General features: G+C 44.2%; 1 protein-coding gene and 1 long non-coding RNA gene across 9 annotated transcripts in view; one reads left to right on the forward strand and one right to left on the reverse strand.

Moving 5' to 3' along the window:
• The window catches only part of UBE2E3 (ubiquitin conjugating enzyme E2 E3), a 59,081-nt gene extending 43,696 nt beyond the window's left edge, over window positions 1-15,385 (reverse strand). Inside the window, exons 1-3 of one of the 2 annotated variants that reach the window (XM_066999066.1) lie at window positions 15,203-15,385; window positions 13,908-14,110; window positions 11,699-11,749 (exon numbers count right to left, since the gene is read on the reverse strand). In XM_066999066.1, coding sequence (XP_066855167.1) covers window positions 11,699-11,749; window positions 13,908-14,101 — 245 coding nt within the window. In that variant the 5' untranslated portion in view covers window positions 14,102-14,110; window positions 15,203-15,385. Of the gene's footprint in view, window positions 1-11,698; window positions 11,750-13,907; window positions 14,111-15,202 lie in introns of those variants that run through there. The other variant, XM_013171626.3, reaches the window with a different exon arrangement.
• Window positions 15,386-15,771: 386 nt separating this feature from the next.
• Window positions 15,772-19,001, forward strand: part of LOC106030045 (uncharacterized) — a 219,977-nt gene continuing 216,747 nt past the window's right edge. For all 7 annotated transcript variants that reach the window (XR_010832628.1, XR_010832630.1, XR_010832632.1 and 4 more), the window contains exons 1-2: window positions 15,772-16,277; window positions 17,252-17,310. This is a non-coding gene — a long non-coding RNA (uncharacterized lncRNA). The remainder of the gene's footprint in view (window positions 16,278-17,251; window positions 17,311-19,001) is intronic.

A 19,001-nucleotide genomic window follows, 5' to 3' on the forward strand; every position in this document is an offset into this window, starting at 1 on the left:
TTATTCATAAGACAAAAAAAAAAAAATCAACTCCAAAACCAAACTGGTTTAACAAAAAACAAACAAAGTACTTGGAAAGAAATCCTTTTATAGTATTTGAAAAGTAATTGGTCTCTCCACATTGATTTAAGATTTGATACTGTGTATTATCAAATGAATCATTGCACTCCTACTGTTCTGCTTTTGTTGTGACCATTTTACTTTAGTAACTTGTTTCTTATTTAAATAACCGAGCTGTGGCGTGTTTGCTGTGGCAGAAGCAAGTACACCATCTGTGACTATGGCTTTCAGTCACTTCATAGAAATAAACAAACAAACAAATAAATAGAAGCAAACCAGACTTGAAGAAGCGACAGCAAGGTTGCTATTCAAAGTCTTTGAATGACCACAGCACTCTGTGGCAGAAGGGGAAGCCACATGGCACTATCTGACAGTGTAAAATCTGTAGGGATTTTACTTCTATACAAAGTATCTACTCCAGGCAAGCAAACACTTCTGCAGCCATAGACTGCTCTTCACACAGTTTATCATGTGAAGATCACCCTCTCAGATTTGATTACTGTTTAATCAGGCTTGCAGAACTTCAGTTGGTACTGTATTTCTTTCCTTTGGCATAAGAACTCAGTTTAATCACTCAGACTATGGTTAATGTGCAGTAGGTTGTACTGGGTAACTTAGATCACTTAAATTTGCTTCTATGGGAATACAGTGTTTGTTACAGTGCTCATTACAAGTAGATTTTAGTCTCTTAAGACTTCTCCCTGCTTTTGCTTTATAGACTAGAAATTAAACTGAATCTCATTTCTTTCCCAAGATGCTGAAGTTGAAAACACCAAACATGAAACTGTTTAAGTGGGCTGTGCTGTAGTGGGCCTGGCTCCCTGGGCCCCTAAGGTGCCTGCTGAGGGAGGCGTTAGTAAAACCTTGATGTCCCACCATGGCTGTAACGCCCCTCACAGCTCCTGACAGTGGCGTTACTGACATGGACACAGGCACACTCAAGGCATCCACGCAGAAGCCAGGACAAGCACAAGGTACACCTCCACCACAGAGCACAAACACAGCCACAATGGGTTCTTTGCCACCAGGCAGAAGGACAAAAGCTGGTTAAAGCGCAAGCACACCCCAGGCAGTGACTGCAGGCTGGACAAGTCCTTTGTCAGAAGAGGTGCATGTGCGTGGGGAGGAATCTAGCTGCCCATTGTCTGCTGCAATAGCTGCTGCTTCACAGCAAGGATCATCATCAGCCGAACAGGTCTCCTATTGCGCACCTACTGATCTATTGCAACACTTTTTTTTTTTTTCAAACTCACTCTGCCCAAAGCATTTACAAGCTAAATGCTTTACTTAAATCTCAAACAAAAATAGCTTTCTGCTGCTAGCTTTCCCTACAGAAAAGAAGACCCTGATGTTGCTGCTTGCTGTTTGTTTTTCATTTGTGCCATGGAGTCTGACCTGCTGATGCTCTGCTCTACAGACTTACCCAGTCTTCAATATTTTGGTGACTTCCTTGTCTAAGCTTGAGACTGAAGTGCTAACCTGAGTTAAAAACTAAACTGCCTGCCTGCAGCTTCAAGTTCAATGAACTAATGTGGCATGACTGCGAGCCCACTGCTTCCTGCAGCGCCCTGTACTGCTAATCCTGTCTTGGGGTGGCAGGAGCGTTGGGCACAGATAGCAGCTACCTTTGCTCAAGCTATGCTAGCCAAGCACGGACAAGTCAGGCTAGCTCTGCACTGAATGCATACCTTAATTTGCTTACCAATTTCCCGTGCTGCCGCTGGAGCTACAGAGAGGGCTTCTGGCATGGGAGGATCCCACCTCGAAGACAATTGTGTTGTGAATCCTTGAGGTTGGCCTTTAGCTTTGCTGTCTGCTCTTTGCCTTTCTTGGCTACTTTCCCAGTGTCTGCACCCTTCTGCATGCCTCAAAGAGGAACTACTGAAGTTTATAGCAGCATTAACTCATCAGCTGGAAACCTGCCAGGCTGCTTACAGTTTCACTACAATCTTCTGAGCCCTGACTCCTGAGGGTGCTTAGGGATAGGATCCACGGTAGACTCTTGGTCAGGGGCAGCATGCTACACAACTGTTTTCTGACGCACTTGATCCACTCGGTATGCATGTGCACAGATGCACTGAGGCTTGCATATCTACTGCATCTTGCCTCTGTAAAGCAGGGAAAAAAACGTCCCTTCCTTTTGTTTATCTCAGTGCTAGATGTACTTATATGCCTGTGGAACAAAAGCTGAAAATTCAAGCACGGAGCACAGGACACAACAGAAATCAAGATCTACTGCACAACCAGTGCTATTAGTTTCTCACAGTGGTGATACACCCCTGGAGAACATGAGATGTGTCTAGCTTATTTCTAGTTATCAGCAGAATATGCTGACTGTGCAAGGAAAGTAGGGTTGGACCCAAACCGAAAATGAAGCCACATGGAAAAAAAAATAATTAGCAGAAAAATCACTAGATATTTGCTGTGGTGATTTTTTTTTTAATTGACAACAGGACTAAAACTGTTTCCAGCAACTTTTTAAATAATTGCTGTTACTGCTGTTGCTTGAAATGACAGAACCCAAGTTCTATCATTTACAATAGAGAGAAATATTACAACAGAGTTTTTAAATGAGGGGAAAATCACTTCCTGATGAGCCTTCCTTTAACACTGTTACTTAAATCCACTGCCACAGACAGCTTGGTCAAACTAGTCCTTAAGTGGTCACTTAGTCCGTTTCCTGCTTAAACACAGGATCAGCTATACCCATACAGTCCCTGACAGTTACTAACCTTTGTTCTTAAAAACCTCTGGTGATGCAGAGCCACCACCTCCTTCTGCATACTGCCTTTATAGCTAGGTACTCCAAACGTCTACCATAGATCTTCCTTATGGCAATTTAAGTTGCTCCCATAACCACCCAACAAGAGTAGCAGTAATTGCTGTATCTCCTTTGCAGCAACTTTCTTATACATCCACAGATTATTCTTTCTTTCCTCTAATCTGTATTCTTTCCAGCTAGCCCATGCCGCTTTGCAGTGTAGTGCTTAAAACTGGATAAGGTACTCCAGCTGGCCTTTACTACTGCTGAACTGAATGGGATGAGTTTATACACCATGTCTCCAACACTTCTTCCTTTTTTAATACATCTCCCTACTGTGACTGCTGTTCTATTTATTTCTCTTGCTGTGGCCTAGTATTGTTCATTCCTGAAAAGCACACGATCCTCAGGCCTGCTACACCTCTTCTGAAGAACTGCTCCTTATCCAGCCTTTTTTTCCCATGGATTTGTGCAGCTCACTATGCCTACTAAAGGGCTGTGCCTTGCAGTTCTCATTATTAAATTGTGTGCTATTGCATGTATTTAAGGTCACTTCCTACATTTGCCCATGTCACTTCGGATTCTAGTCCTGTCCTCCAAAGTGCCTGTAACCACTTCCTCTTTGCTGTTACCTGAAAATGTAACATTTATAGGCTCTAGTCCAGCATCCAAGTCAATAATGAAAACATCAGTGACTAAGGACTGCAGGATGGTCCTCTAAAGACCCTCCCTACACTCCCTTCCAACCTGAACACGAGCTACTGGTAACTGCAGTTCTCCGTGGTGTTTCATCAAGGCAATCTCTGCTCCATTTGCTCCTGGAAGCGATGCTAACTACAGCAGTTTCAACACTGTCAAGTAAATCTCGATTTGAGCTCCTAACAGATCTACCAGTCTGTTTTACAGTAAGTGTTATAAAATTAACAACCACTTCAACCACAGCTCTGAACCTGCTAATAGTATAGAACGCTCTCTGCATGGGGACACTGTAGAAAATTAATCCAAGCTAATGCAAGCAGGTTCGGACTCGTTCATTGCTAGCAGTTACTGGCTCAAAGAAGGCATCAATTTAATGTCACAGTGTAGTTCGTGGCTAGTTTAATGGCCCGCATGCTCCTGTCCCAGCCAGTAGTTAGATATCCTTGCTCCTGCCTGCTTAGCCTAACTCAAAACACGCTTACAGTATTTTCCATCATGCCTGTACTACCTGTTTCAGAATGTTCCACATATTTGCAAAGCCTAGTTACACCTGTTGCAGGAAATCTCCACACATCAGTTTTACATGAAGTAGATGACAAATTCTAAAGGGTTTAACATAGTTTAGCTGTTTCTCATCTACTTGCACTTTGTTAATTTGAGTTAAAATTAGGTGTCCTGAGGCTGTAAAAGTAAATATCAAATCAAAGAAGGGTAACTGATACACACAGACAAATCAATCTGATGGCAAGGCGTTCAGTGCGCTAGGACCTTGCCATGTACACTGCTTATTACAAATTAAATATAACAGGTTGGCAGTGAGGAGCAAGGCACAGTTTGAATGTAAAAAGAAATATATATATATGTGTGTGTGTGTGTGTGTGTATATATATATATATATATGGCATACTTTAATTAGTTTTATCACAGAGCCTGAAGGGGCTTTGTGCAGTTATACAAATGGATATTTAAAAAGCAGATTTGTCCTTACGCGTAAGGACATATTACTTTGTGGTTTTTACAAATTTTTGCACAACAATGCTTAAAGAATTGTTTAAACAGACTGGCCCATCTTGGGCTCTTCTATTGTTTCCACACAAAACTTAGAAATAATGAGGGTCAGTTTTGTAACACCAGTAGCTGAGTGAAAAGCGTTTGAACTATTTTTGCAGCTCCAGAGTAGATAGATGGCCGATTTTTTTTTTCCATTTTGAGACTACTGCTAATGAAAACTGGTGAAAGATTTATAAGACCTTACGACTAACATACAGACATTTAAGAGCATGTATGACAGCACTGTGGACACTGCTTACACAAGGGCCTAATCTGCAGATTTGCAGGCATAAAAACTTACTCCTATGAGTAGAAAAGTTTATTTGTATTGCATAACACTGTCTTAACTATGCCATGCATGAGAAATTCACTGTGTGGGGTTTTTTGAAAAAAAAAAAAAACAAAAAAAACACAACACAACCAACAACTAGGTTTAGAGCTCAAATGAGGTCAACACTAGGACAGGGTGAAGAAAAAAAACACACACACACTTGAGGCAATTTTAGTTCGTGGATCTCTCATCCACTCTCAACTGAAAAGAAAGTAATTTAAATATTCTCACAATTCAATACATTCAGGAGTTACAATCTTCCACTGCTGCATTATTTTTTAATAAAAGCACGTTAAATAACAGTGCACTCTAGCAAAACTTAACACTTCAATGTTTTACTGAAATGTCTTTCTAAATTTGTTTCATCCCTACTCCTTAAGCAGTTTCACTGACTACTGGCAAATAAGGTAAAAGCCACTCTGCACATGTAAAGATAGCAGAATGAGGCTGTTACTACAAATGGACAAAAAATACCGACTTCTGATTGCTGTGCTAAATTACACCACTCCTTGCTAGCCTGACCTAGACTAGACTCTTCTTGTAGGAAAGGGGAGGGAAAAAAGAGCATGGAAGAAGCTGCTTAGTAGAAATAGCTCTAAATAAATCAAGGTTATCATTAGATAAACAGATCTTTAAATCACTATGAGCCACTGATTTACGTTCAGAGACTAACAATGAAGGAACTGCAAGTCTATGTTCAAAGCTGGACAATACTAAAAAGCAGTATTTGAATATTCACTTGAGAACTACTTCAAACATGTTCTTACACGATTTGTGAACCCTCTTAATGGTATTTTTGTAACTGCAACTGCAAACTTCTGTACAGGGAAGGAAGTGTTAGAAATAATTTCGTGGGTTTGTATTCTCAGAATCATTCTGCAAACTTCAGCTTTCTTTTCTTGTAGCATGGATTTATTATATTTAGTGGCGAGCAAGTGCTGGGGCAAGAAGAGGCAGAAAAGTGCAACATAGCTAGCAGAAGATACATTATCAACTAGGGTTTGGATGCCTTTTTCATTATTTTAAATTTTGCTCCTTCAACTTCAGCATGGGCATTCTTGCATGCATTCCTAATATATTGTCTCTTACCTACCTCAATCAACAGCTCCTTCTGTAGGGAACCATTTAGTGTTCACAGTTGGGGTTTTCACTACAGAGGTGAAAACAAGCCAAACTGAATTTTTTTTTTTTTTTTTATACTTGAGACTCAGTATTTAGCAACATGAGACGTTTGCCCAATAAGACATGAACAGTACAAATGCACAACTGAAGAGATTGCCATTGATCTGAAAAGCCAGAAGCTTGATTGGAAGAATTCTTTGAAATTCTATTCTATGAAAAAACCACAACAGTACATGTGACGACCTAGGCATGCATTTGTGCTGCTGTATTTGACTACACTCAGAATATTCTTCCTCCTACTGATTTCAAAAAAGTAACAAAACTAACGCCTGGCTTTGTCAAAGGAGAGATGGAAACTTACTACATTTGAGAGACAAAGGAACGGATTGACTTATTCACATCCTGATGTGTCTGACAAAATGCTTCATGTGAACAATGCCTACTCTGAAGAGAGGGAGGAAAAATCCAGCAGAGTTCATTTCAATCACCTATTTAAACCATTTAAGCAAACTTGGATGATTTTTTTTTCCTCCCCATGGGTAGCACTATCAGATGAGCCAGCTTCACTTGCTGACTGGAGTACTCACCCCCCATGGCAGAACTGGAGCAAACCACAGCTGTGCAGTAACATCTTCAATAGCCACAACTGTTTGCAGAGTAAACATTTGCCTATAACCTTACTGTAGATAGAGTATGTTAACAAAAAGGAAGGCTTCTACCAGCTTATCTGTGGCACCTTCCTCACTAACACGAGGCTGTGAAAGGGTGCTCAGCCCAAAGCTCTCTCTGCACATAAAGGAGCCTGCACCACCGGAGCAATTGTTCATTGCTTCTCATTGTTTCAGACAGCTCAATTGAAAGAGCTTAAATTGCTGGTCTGAAGAATACCTTCACAATATTGCGTTAAATATATACTGCAATGCTTCCTCAGTGATGGGGTAATAACCACAGTGAGACAGTTACAAACGTCTGGATTCGTGGGTCCATAACTAAACCAGTAAAAGCATTTGTCTGCCAGGGGTTTGCAAGCATTTCTCTTTGTGTCAAACTCCAGACCATGGGGTTGAGTTGGCAAAACTCTGCAGCACAGAATTAGCCCAAGATGTAGCAAATGCAGTCCTTTGGAAGCACAAGAATGCGGTACTGAAACAAAACCCCTACGTCTTCTGCCCATTGTGCTCAGTACACATACTCTGGAGTGTTATTTTAAAATAAGTAATTTTAAAATGAGCTACTCATAAATTATCAACATACTTGCAAGCTTAGGAGAGGGCACAAACAGCAAAATCATCAACTGCTACCTTCTGTAGTACCGCTTGAGAAATCACATTAGTATATATTAGAGTATGAGGCCAGAAAATAAATAGAGATAGTAATCCCTGTTGAGAAAAATCTTCTCAGCAGACTGATCAGGTTCAGTCAGGCACTCACTAGCAAGAGGATGAGACAGAGCAGAGAGCCTTTGGGATGATCCAAGAACCTCTGTCTTGGTAAGAAATCCCATTTCCCAGCAGCTATAGAGGAGGAAAGCTGCCTCTGACTGGGGCTCTACGGCACGTGCTTTGTCTGGCCTTTTTTTTTTTTTTCTTTTAACCACTTGCTTTCAGATGTCTGATCTTTAATTTAACAAAGAGAAGTGATTAAAGCCAACTGACAGAATAGACCGTAAAATGCTCAAATTCTCACACTGACATGGGAAAGGCACACTATCTTAACTCATTTCTTTCTAAACCACATGAATCAAGCTCTCAGTGGATACACTGATTTTAGTGTTTGCTTTCATTTTCTCCGAAGTTTACACCAAACTCAATTTGTTGCAAAATGGAACATAAACTGTAAAGTACGCTGGCATGGGTGTTACCAAATATATTTAATATTGGGTCAAACTTCTACAACCTTCTCATGAAGACGAACAATGATTAATTTTGGAGTGGAAATGAGGAGTGAAAAAAGACAACAGGGAGTACCTAGTTTTGCTAATGTGGATCAGCAGAGCAGCCAGGAACAGCTAAAGGAAGCTGCTGTAAATCACAGTGTCCCTGGGAACAGCCTCACTCGTGCCAACGCTACAATCCAGGGAGCACAAGGAGGGTGGGAGCCAGCTGTGCCCTGCTCCACCTGAGCTGCAGCCTCCAAGTCTCGCAGGTCAGAACAGCAGACTCAGATCTAACCTCAGCTACAGCGTGCTGCCCTCCGCTCGGAGCAGTTTTATGCCATGAACTGAAAATAGTTATTCCAGATATGTCAAACCTATTTAAGAGCATCTCTGCAGCACAGATTTACCACGCATTACGTGCAAGATCTTTGCAATATTTTTCTGAGAATGTGCAATGGTGGGTTTTGGCACACTTCCATACCTTGAAGCACGTATAAGCGCTTGGCCATGGTTTGAAATTGAGCTGCCCAGGAGCAATAGGGCCAAGACCTTTTTAGCTGTGCTTTATGCTATTAAAAGCACAAAAGAAATTAAATACAGCACACTGCATCAAGTAATACAACTTAGAGTTAAGCTAGCAAAAGCAAGAAAAAACAGGATCAGATACCTGTGACCTGGGTTTACCTATCTGCCCTGGTGCTACAGCTGGACAGTCACTGACTCATTTTGTGCTCTTCTGTTAGCCAGGAGAAAACACGAGGAGAAAGCAGTACTTAACTTCTTTCCCATCATCTTTAGTGGCTTAAGACCAAATCTAGTTTTATTGTTTTCGAAGCTCTATCTTTCTTGGAAATCTCACCAAAATCCACAAGAATTTTGAGTATTACTGTATGTTAAAGAGTACAGCTGTCAGCATTAAGATTTTATACGTGGTACCCCCCAGGATGCAGTTTGTGTTTACCACTCACAAACATGACAACGTGACTTTTCTAACAGTGCATTGCCCAATTAACTGAACAGAATCAGAAACCAAACTCCACTGTTGAGATAAGCAAGCAAAAAATGCTTTTTAGACATTTTTAATTTGCCTGTCATTCTGCTATCCCAGTGCCTAAAATAGAACTTAATGTGCAGCCCAGGCCTGCTCAGCACACCCAAGAATGGGGCTCTCTTGGGGCTCTGGCATTTTAATAAAACAGATGTTATAGTAATAGATGCGACTGTGGGAAATTTAACTGCTGAGGAAACCTACACATCTTTTGTGCGAGAATCACAGTGCAACCGGTCGGTGTCATTTTTAAGTTGCCAACTCAACCTCAGATCAGTCTGATAGAAGTGGATTAGGGAGCAACTCTACGTGCAGTTACACTGGCAGGTGAGAAGCAGCAGCAGCCACCAGCATGTACTTCACTACAGGAGAGTTCAACACACTCTTCAGTATTTGCATTGTACTCAATTAAAATTACATTTACTGTTTTTTGTGTGCCAATATCATATTTTAAAAAATGCCTTTTTTTTTTTTTAATTACTTGAATAACTGGGCAACCAGAAGGACTATCAACCGCATCAGCTAGCGGTTATATTCCTGGGAAGCCTGCAACATGTGGACTGCAAATGATAAGGGTGCGTTCTGGAACTGCGGGAGAAACAGCTTGGCATGAAGAAATCCCCTTGGGAGAAGTTACAACACAGGGCTTTTTAATTTTTAAAGCACACATGAATATGCCCACGTTCTACAGGCTTTTAAATGTGTATAAAAAAAGTAAAGAACATTTACAAGAAATGTAAAAAGTAACGTTCTGCTCCTTGTTGCATGAAGAGTGTCAAATGCCTGCTGCATCAGTTTGTCTAATCTGTGCTACTGCACCCTATAAGAAATCATGTTGCAAGCCTTTTGCTTCAACTGCTCTGCAAGCTGCACTGCTGCATTTGCCTCCTGATACCGAAAAGGCTCCTTCTAAACGTTAAATTCCAATGGAATGGTAATCCTTTGGGCAGTGAAACTGTTCAAACTGTTCATCCTGAAAGCCCAGAATTTCTGTTAAAGAAGCTAATGTCTCTTGTTAATATGTCTGTGGAGGGTAAAAATACATTCATCATATAGCTGCTCTTTATTAAAGGGTGAATTTCTCTTCAAAAATACTTGCAAGAAAAGAAGCACTGGCTTCCTCACTGACAATATATATATATATCTTTTCCCTTACACCCTGTAGAAGTTAGAATAATTTTAGACACATTGAAGGTTTTTCATCATTCTCAACAGCATTCCTGGGCAACTGGTAGCACCAGCTCACAAGAAAGATTCTGTGCAACACTCCTGTGCTAATACCAGAGGAACATGCTTTCCCAAGGAGCTAAACATCAGATGCTATTGGGAAGTGTGAGGGGGGAGGCTTCTGTTTCGAAAAGCCAAGCTGTAACTTGCTGTACCTGAAACTGCTACAGTAATCTTTTCAGCATTTATCTACAAGGAAAAGCATTAGTGTTTTATTTCCTCCATATATTTTTCTTTCCTACCATGCCCCATTTAGGGGGCCAAGAACAAAATTAATGACAAACACAGAGCTAGATCCCAGTAACAGGACAGTTATTAAAAAGCAACAGTGACAAACAACGACAACAAAACCCAAACAAACAACCCCCCCACATTTTCTCGCTTTACAGAGCTTGCCTCTACTGAAGAGGAGGGAGATCCTGCTGACCCTGCATGCAAATACATCAGACTGCCACAGGCAATCTACAGCATAGTCCTCATGATAAGACACCTTTACCACAAAAACAGTAAAACGCAGCTCTGGTTAGTCCCTGCCTCTCCCAGCTTGTTAAGATAGGAGAACAACTCACATTTTACCAAATTCACAAGATCTGCACCAACCCCTTCCAACTATTCAAAATGCCAAACAATTCTAACGTAAAATCAGACAACACTCCCAGCATTTTTTTAACACGTGTACAATGCTTGCTGTTACACACGAGCTATTAATCTGAAGAAACCTTACAGTCAGAAAGCTTACTGAGGTGCATCAAATGAAAGCAACATTATTAAAATGCAGTTTTAGCACAAATCTGAATGCTGGATGTTCACAGCTAATGAGAATTTTTATGCATCTTTTAAACAAAAGTAAAACATGTAAAAGATTTAAGGAAATTAGCCAGCTATGCTACTATTTAACTTTCCTACAGATCAAGTGCTCGGGTTACCTTCGCTTCAACTAAGACCCTATCACTCAGCCTTCCAAGCCTATGACTTTGTTTTCTAAAAACCAACAGAAATGTCTCTCAAGTTGGGAACCTCCTTAAAAACATCCTTTATCAAGCGACTACAACTCTGACCAACAGAACATAAATTTAAAGGCAATACTTCTCATCTAACTACCAAGCAACGTACTAAGAGAACGCCTATAAAAATCAAACACAGTTCCTTTACTTTTGCTTCAGAACAAAGCGATAACTCTATAAACCCGGCACTCAAAAGGCCAGTTCAAACTACATGCAGACATTAAGTAAAAAGCTTCCATGTATTTTGAAGTTCATACAATCAATGTTTCACAAAGACAGTGACCAGCCACAAAAAATAAACTGAATATATTTTACTATGTACTTAAATCACAAATGACTACACCTACAACATGCAGATGAAATACCAAAATTCAGTATCAAACGTGCCCTATGCTTGTTCAATCCACTGTACGCATTTTTTGTCTAATAGTCACCAGCTGTAAACACGAACTTTCCCATTTGTTAGCCTGAGCAGATTAATCTCCTGCCACTGTCCACAATTTAAGAAGCTGTTACATACCTGCAGTTAGGAGGAGGATCAAGGGTTATTTCAGCTAGCTCCTTCTGGATTCTGTTGGTGAAATGAGAACAGACACAAAGCATTTGAGATAGTCTATAGAATAAATCAGGGAATTACACTGCCCTCTACCACCATGCAGTTAAATGCAAGATTGGCTTTGCCTTCAGTAATGCTAACATGGCTGCTTCCTCTTTGTTCTCAGAGGCATAACCCAAATCCCATAGCTGAGAAACTTTGCAGCTTTTTCCTGCTCGATACTGTACACAAACAGAACACTCACGGCTGAGTTTGGTAGAAATTCCCTACAAGTATTCATAAAAGTGACTCTTTTTCATATCCGAGCACTTTTTACCAGAGAGATTTTCTTTTCAAGCTAATATGCAAATGAGGCGGGGGGGAGGCTGTACAAGCACATTTGACAATGACTTAAAACCAGCGCAACAGAGCTGTGATCGAGGCTGAAGAAGTGAACCATGCTGTCAGCAAACACATTCGTTTGACAATATTTTGACCTCCTGCTTTTCAGGGTGTTTAAAAAGTAGATTTGCAGATCTGCCAGGCTGTCTCTGTTACTGGAATGATCTCTCTAGATCAACTTTGCTCCTCTCCACACCTTCTCCTGCCTTTCCTCCCCAAGCCTTATACAGTAGCTGTATTTTACATGATAAAAAGCGACATAATAGCTTGAAATAACCTGTGCTTAGCTTTACATTGTAACAACCATTCCCAAGGTGTTACAGTCCAGAAAAGGAATACTGAAAACTTTTGGTGGATTTAATAATTTATTCAGACGCATACAAGGTGTAACCTTAAAAGACTCATGGCAAATTCCTCTTTAAAATCACAAGTAAGAATTCTCTGGACAAGAAGGCTCACATAAGCAAGACTGCTCTTCCATACGAATAGCGAGTGGTAAAACGCGAGCTGACAGAAACCACCCTGAAAGCCCCTGCACTACTCCCGTTAAGTCTGATCAGACTACTGAACTATTTGAGATGTATGGAATTGGACTTACAATAATTAACTGAAATAAAAGCAAGAGGACAAAGCTGTCTTGGGTTTCTACATGATGGACCTCAGGCATTTGAAAAAAAGATAAGTAACAATAAACTGCAAAATCTACATAGCATTTCCAGAACTTTTCCTTCTTTAGCCAGTCCTCTTTTATAGGGTTTCTTTAACAAGATGAAAAGTCATCAATGTCACCCAGTCGTATTCTGCAGCAATTCTAGCACATTTCAAAAAGTATTTACCGAATTTAAGTACAATGCAAAAATACTAAAACATTCCTAGAAGTCTGAACCCCTGTATTCACACCAAGTAAGCAAAACTCAAAGCTACTATAGCTACTCCACAGGTCTTCTGGCTACAGTGTATTTGTAAATATTTGTACAGAAAAGGATCTCCAGGGAAAAGACTGGAAAGTTATGTTTCTTCTCAGAAGACAACTGGAATCAAGGGATTTAAAGTTTGCTTTATGTCACACAGCTGAACTTACAGAAAATGATTAACGCGCATGTCTTTAGAGCTGGACTGTCAGAAAACTTGTATGCAAATAAAAACGTAACAGATAAAACCGAGCGAGGTTTCTTAAGATTTTGATACTTAAAGGTAGAGGCTACCTGAAGAACCCCATGGTTTGAATCTGCAGATCCTGAGGGAGAAGACTTGCCTAACTTTCTCCTAAAAGAACTCCAGGACAAAACACTGACTTGAAGGTGCGCAAGGCTCTACCGTACATAGACGCAAGAAGCTAGTCAGAAGGCCCACAGAAGGGTTTTGCGACTTCTTTAATTAAAGAGCACTGCTTGTCATCAGGCTGCAGGCTGAAACACACCAGGAGGACTCCACCCTATACCAATAAGGGATGGAAAACCAACTCTGCAAAAAAGACACCTGAAGCTGACACTCTCTCATTCATTTCTACAAACGTGAAAGGCACGGAGGTGCCCCCTGAGCCGGCCTGTAAGTTACCAAGTTCTCAAACAACTCTTCAAAAGAAGTACGACCAGCCTGCGTGATTGCCACCCCAATAAGACTTGGATTACCGAAGATACTTCCCGGCAGGCTCCCGCACTACAGAAGTTTGTACTTCACTATTTCCCACACAGCTTTACAAGAATCCCTCTGCCTCGAAAAGCGCGAGGTGAACACCGTGACTCCACGCACTGTGCAAAACTACCACGGAACGCTTTACTGGCGCATTTACCTTTTAGCACTAGTAGATAGCTTAGCAGTAGTTTTGCTGGAGAGTTTGGTGTTCTTCTTCTGCTGGGTTGCAGAAGGTTTTCTTTCTTCTTGCTCTTCGGGTTCAGGTGCTGGTGGATCCCTCTGATCGGCATCCGAACTACCGCTGCTGGTACTTGGACTTTCATCATCTGACCTCTGCCTATCACTGGACATCGTGGGGAACTTTTTTGGGGAAGGAGAAGAGAAGAGGCAGAGTTAGTACAACAGGCAGGACGGTCTCTCGCCATTCCCCAAGCTCCAAGGAACACTTAAATTGGAGACGAGTCAATTTCACTGAGAAATTGACCAAGATCCGCTTCTTTGTCTCCTTCGCAAGGGCTGCAGCTTGACAGCTACAACGCAGTATTTACACTTCTGAAAATACAGATATTTCCCATTTTTAAACCCACTCGCATTTTTTTCATACTTTAAACAATATGCCAATTGTCGACTTTGTTCTGAGGCATGAGACAGATTTAGCAGGGTACTTAGGCAATCAACATTAATAACTTATGACACATTGTAAATAACAGACCTCACTGAAAATGTTTTTTAAAAAGTCACTAATACCCTGTAAATATTTACACTGGAGCAGAGCATTTTATTGGGTCCAAACGCCAGATTCCCCCCTCGCCCCCTCTCTCGGAGAAAATACATTGCCAGCGAGACTTGGGCTGCTTTCAGAGCGAAACATACACTTGCTCTGTGCATTTAAAGGGCTGGGCGCCGGGGGGGGGGGGGGGGGGGGGGAGAACGTGGGCTGCTTTTTAAAGGGGAAAAATAAAAACCGTGGCAAAACCCACCCCGAGCCCCGACCCGCACGCGATGCCTGCGGAGCGACCCGGGCAGGGGCAGCCCCGGCGGCTCGCAGGGCCGGCGGCAGCGCTGCGCGGACCCCCCCTGCCCGGCGGCCGGCAGGCAGACCGACATTTTGCGGCGGCGGGGCGGGGGGCGAGGCGGGGGCGGGGGGCGCCGAGGAGGAGCGCGGCGGGGAGCTGCTGCGGCAGGGCTGGGGGCCGCGCTTTGTGGGGAGGGAGAGCCCCGGCCGGCCCCGCTCCGCACCGCCCCGCACCGCTGCGTGTGTGCCCGGAGCGAGGCGTCAACTCGGCCCGGCCCCGCGGCCCCGGCCGCCGGCAGGCAGCGAGCGCCGAAAACAAGAACAAAGCTCCTCCAGCCGCCCCCCCCCCCCGCTCCTCCCCGCCTCCCCCCACCGCGCTCGCCCAGCCGCCGCCGCCGCCGCCGCCGCCGCAGCCACCTCGCCCGCCTCTCCCTTACCTTCGCCCGCGTCCTGTCCCGCTGCTGGGTCGGGGGGCCGGGGTGGCGGGGGGCCGGGCCGGGCCCGCGGCGCCCGAGGAGGGGGACGGAGGCGGCCGGGGGGCTATACGGCGGCGGCGGCGGCTCTGTGGCCGGGCGGTGTGGAACATTGAGAGCCGGAGCAGGGGGGGACGGGGGGAGGCGCGGTGCGGCCCCGCGGCCGGCGGGTGGCGCTGGCGGGCCCCGGCGCTGCGGCGCGGGCTCCCGCGGCGGGCCGGGGGGCCGGGGCGGGGGGCGGCGGGCGGCCGGGAGCGCGCCGCCGGGGGCGGGGGAGAAGCGACGGGGGGGGGGGGGGGCGCCGGCGGCTGCCCGCCCCCGCCCGCCCGCCGCGGGGCCGCCGGCGGGCGGGGGGAGGGAGGGGAGAGGAGAGGAGAGGCGAGGGGGGCGCTCGCTCCCGCCTGGCGGCCGCCGGAGCGCGCCCCCCTCCGGGCTGGGGTGCGCGCAGGCGCTCTCCCGCCGCCGCCGGGGGCGCGCGCGCTCTCCGGGCCGGGCAAGGACAAAGCGGCGGCGCGCGCGGGGGGGGGGGGGAGGAGAACGGAGCCGGGGAGCGGGAGGCTCTGGCCGGCGGCCCCGGCCCTGGCCGGGAGCGGGGCTCTGCTGAGCCGCCGCCCCCAGCCCGACGGGAACCGCCGCGGGCTCTCGGCAGGGCCGGTGCCCACCGACGGCTGCGCCGCGGGGCCCGCCCTGAGGAGAGCGGCGGGGTCGCCGCAGTCAGCACAAGCCTCGCCTCGCCTCGCGTCTGGTGCCTCGCACCTCCCTCATGCCTCGCCTCACTTCGTGCCTCGCCCCGCCTCACCTCGTGCCCCTCACCTCAGTACGGACAGACACCAAAACGTTTCATCAACTCCCGTCCGATCCCCCCCCCGAAATCCCCGCTCTCAGCACGGGGTGAGGCAGAAGATGCCCGCCTGGCCTGTTGGCACAGCAGGGCCAGGGGCTGCAGCTGGTCCCACCTCGCTCGGCCGCCCAGCGCTGGCCACAGCCTGAGGAGAACAAGGGCACCCGAGGTGCTGCTGGGCAGCCCCGCTGCTCACAGGTACGGCAGTCCTGAGTAAAAGCACGTTTAGGAGTCCCAAGCAGGCAGCGTGCCACGCTCTGAGGGGTTTTGAGGGGAAAGGGGCTAATCCGTTGCAGCAGGTGTCACGGGAAGGTGCTGTAGGATGGGAATGTAATTTCTTGCCCATCACAAATGTGCCGCTCTGGGGCGTACCTGAGAAGCGTCTCACTCTACATCTACAGGGTGCGCGGTGTGGCCAAAGCCATCCGCAGATTGGAGTGACGGAAATATTCCAAACTTAGTGCGATCATGCCAGCAATAATATCCACTTGTAAAAGAAGAGTTACTCTATTTGTGAAAAGCAGACGGGCTTGTGAATAGTTGGCTACAGCAGAGGTGAAATTAACAATTTTTGTGAAGTTTTGTGTAAACACTAAAAGGGGAAATTTACATGAAACCGCTGTCCAGCACTTGGGCTTGCACCTCAATGGCTTTTACCTCAAGGGCTTTCATTATCAACAGCCTAATGACTTAAAACTACTGTATTTTCTTAGGTTTAGCAGGATCATGGGGCCAAAGGGTCTATAACGTGCTCTAGAAGATCTACACAACCAGTGTGTCAGGGAGTACAGCTCTGTCAGTAGCTGAAGTTAGCTCAGTTGAAAAGTATGCTGAAGATTTGGTGAGAGAGCTGAATGACGTGATGTAGAGGAATACTGCAGGTTTGTTTGTTAAAGTAGGCTATAGAGAATTCCCAGATCACCACTACAGGCAATTTGCCCCTGAGGTATGCTGTAGAAAATTCCTAGCATAAACAGTATCTGGCATGATGAGCAATCTGGGCATAATTAGTAAAAGGGAAGCATGGCAATATCAAAAATCTGTCAGTCAGCAATGAAAGTTTTTTTTTTTTTTTTTTTTTCCTCTTTCCTATTCTGTTGATGATGCCCAAGATAAGGCTTGCTGGTGTTTTGAAAGTCAGGATTAAGTGTTTAACTTTTATTTTATTTCAGGTGAAAATCAACAGAGGAGTCCAAAAAATGATTAGAAGAGTATGCATCTACATCAGAGTGTAAGTAGATTGGTCAAGGGTTGCTCACCGTGACAGCTACACGTTGTGTGGCTTCTGTGGCTTTTAGGATACAAAACGAAAATAAAGCCCATTTAACAGAGGCTAATTGAAAAATCAGTCTAGATTGTATTTTTTCCCCAGCCTTTTGTACCTTATTAAAACAAATTTACTACAGCAACTTGTGGATATAACAGGTGTTTATTTGAATGCATATTCATTCATTTGACATCAAGGCGCAAAGGATGACAGTTTCTTCTTATGAGGTTGTATTTTCATAGGGTATGTTTGTTATCTTGTCAATTGTAGAAAAAGTACTGCACTGAGATCTGGTGCAGTGGAAGCAGAGGGAGAAAATGCTGATTTTAATAGCCATAGTTACAAAGCTACATATCATGATCTCTTTGACTTTTCATGCCCATTGTGATGTGACATCAGTGTAATTTTAACTGATGTACCTCTCATGAGTGCTTTTCCTCTGCCAGTTTATTGGGTACTTGAACTGTGAAAGTGCAACCAGTATTGTGAGGTGCAGAGCCTTCCTAAGTTCAGACTTGTCTGAATAGTCCCGGGCACTCAGGCATGGGTGAGGCCTGCTTTTTTTTTTTTTTTCTGTGATCAGATGCCCTATTTTTTTTTTTTTCTTTTCCCTGCAAGCCCTACTCTCAAAGGCTGTTGGTGTTTTATCAGAAGCCCAGTATCTCTTTGGGTATGTCTCCATCCCTGTTCTGTCAGAGCACAGGTATGAAGTTACTGTCAACATGCAGAGGTTTAACAGCTGCTTTGGGCTGCACAGACATCTGAAAATATTTTTCTGGGTTTAGGAATTCACAGTTCAGTCTCCTCCATCTGACATGAAATGCTGTGATAGCAAACAGCTCAATGCCTGGCACCAGAACTAGGGTGAAAGGCTTTTTCCGCTTCTCACAAGTGAACTACAAGGGATGGAAAAATCATTGCTTGATCTCCTTGCCCCTACCATTTTAAGGGTGTACAGATGGTAAAATAAGGCCAGCGAACATTTTTCATGATTAAGAGCAGCACAATTGAAAATACTATTTAATGTTTACAGTCATATACTCCATCTTCTTTATCACAAAATCATTGTTTCCTGACAGTAAATATATCTCCACCTACCAATGCATCTTTCTGTCCTGTGTGTTCCCATACCAGGCTGTGTTGTTAAAGCACCTGTTGGAGCTCTACAGTGATGCTACGGCTGAATGTGTGCAAACTGCAGAGCCAGGAAATGAATAAAGTCTTTTTTTTTTTTTTTTTTTTTAGTAGATGTGATGTGATAAAATTTAGATTGTGTTTTTGTTATTAATTAGTTCCACAGCAGCAACTGCTGACCCTTGTAAGATAGATCACATGCAGATATCCAGTGTGTCTTTTCCCCAAATAATTTACAGCTTTAGCAGAGAGAGCTAGTAGAGTAGGTTAGATTAGAAACAAAACCTTGAGCCGGGAAGAGATGTAGTGATTTACAGAAGGGAGCTCAGGAAGCCTGTTACAAAGTCAGTAATTACAGCTCATCCTGTGGTGCCTTAAACTTAAAATCACTACAATAAATAGGATTATTTTTATGTTGTGATGCTATAGGTTCATTTGGGTTTATGAAAGCAAAATAAGCCCCTAAAGAACAGTCTTCCTACTGTGTTTCAATTTATTTATATCCTCAAGAATCCATAAGA

Source organism: Anser cygnoides, chromosome 6 (genome assembly GCF_040182565.1).
Source record: "Anser cygnoides isolate HZ-2024a breed goose chromosome 6, Taihu_goose_T2T_genome, whole genome shotgun sequence".
NCBI classification, from domain to species: Eukaryota; Metazoa; Chordata; class Aves; order Anseriformes; family Anatidae; genus Anser; species Anser cygnoides.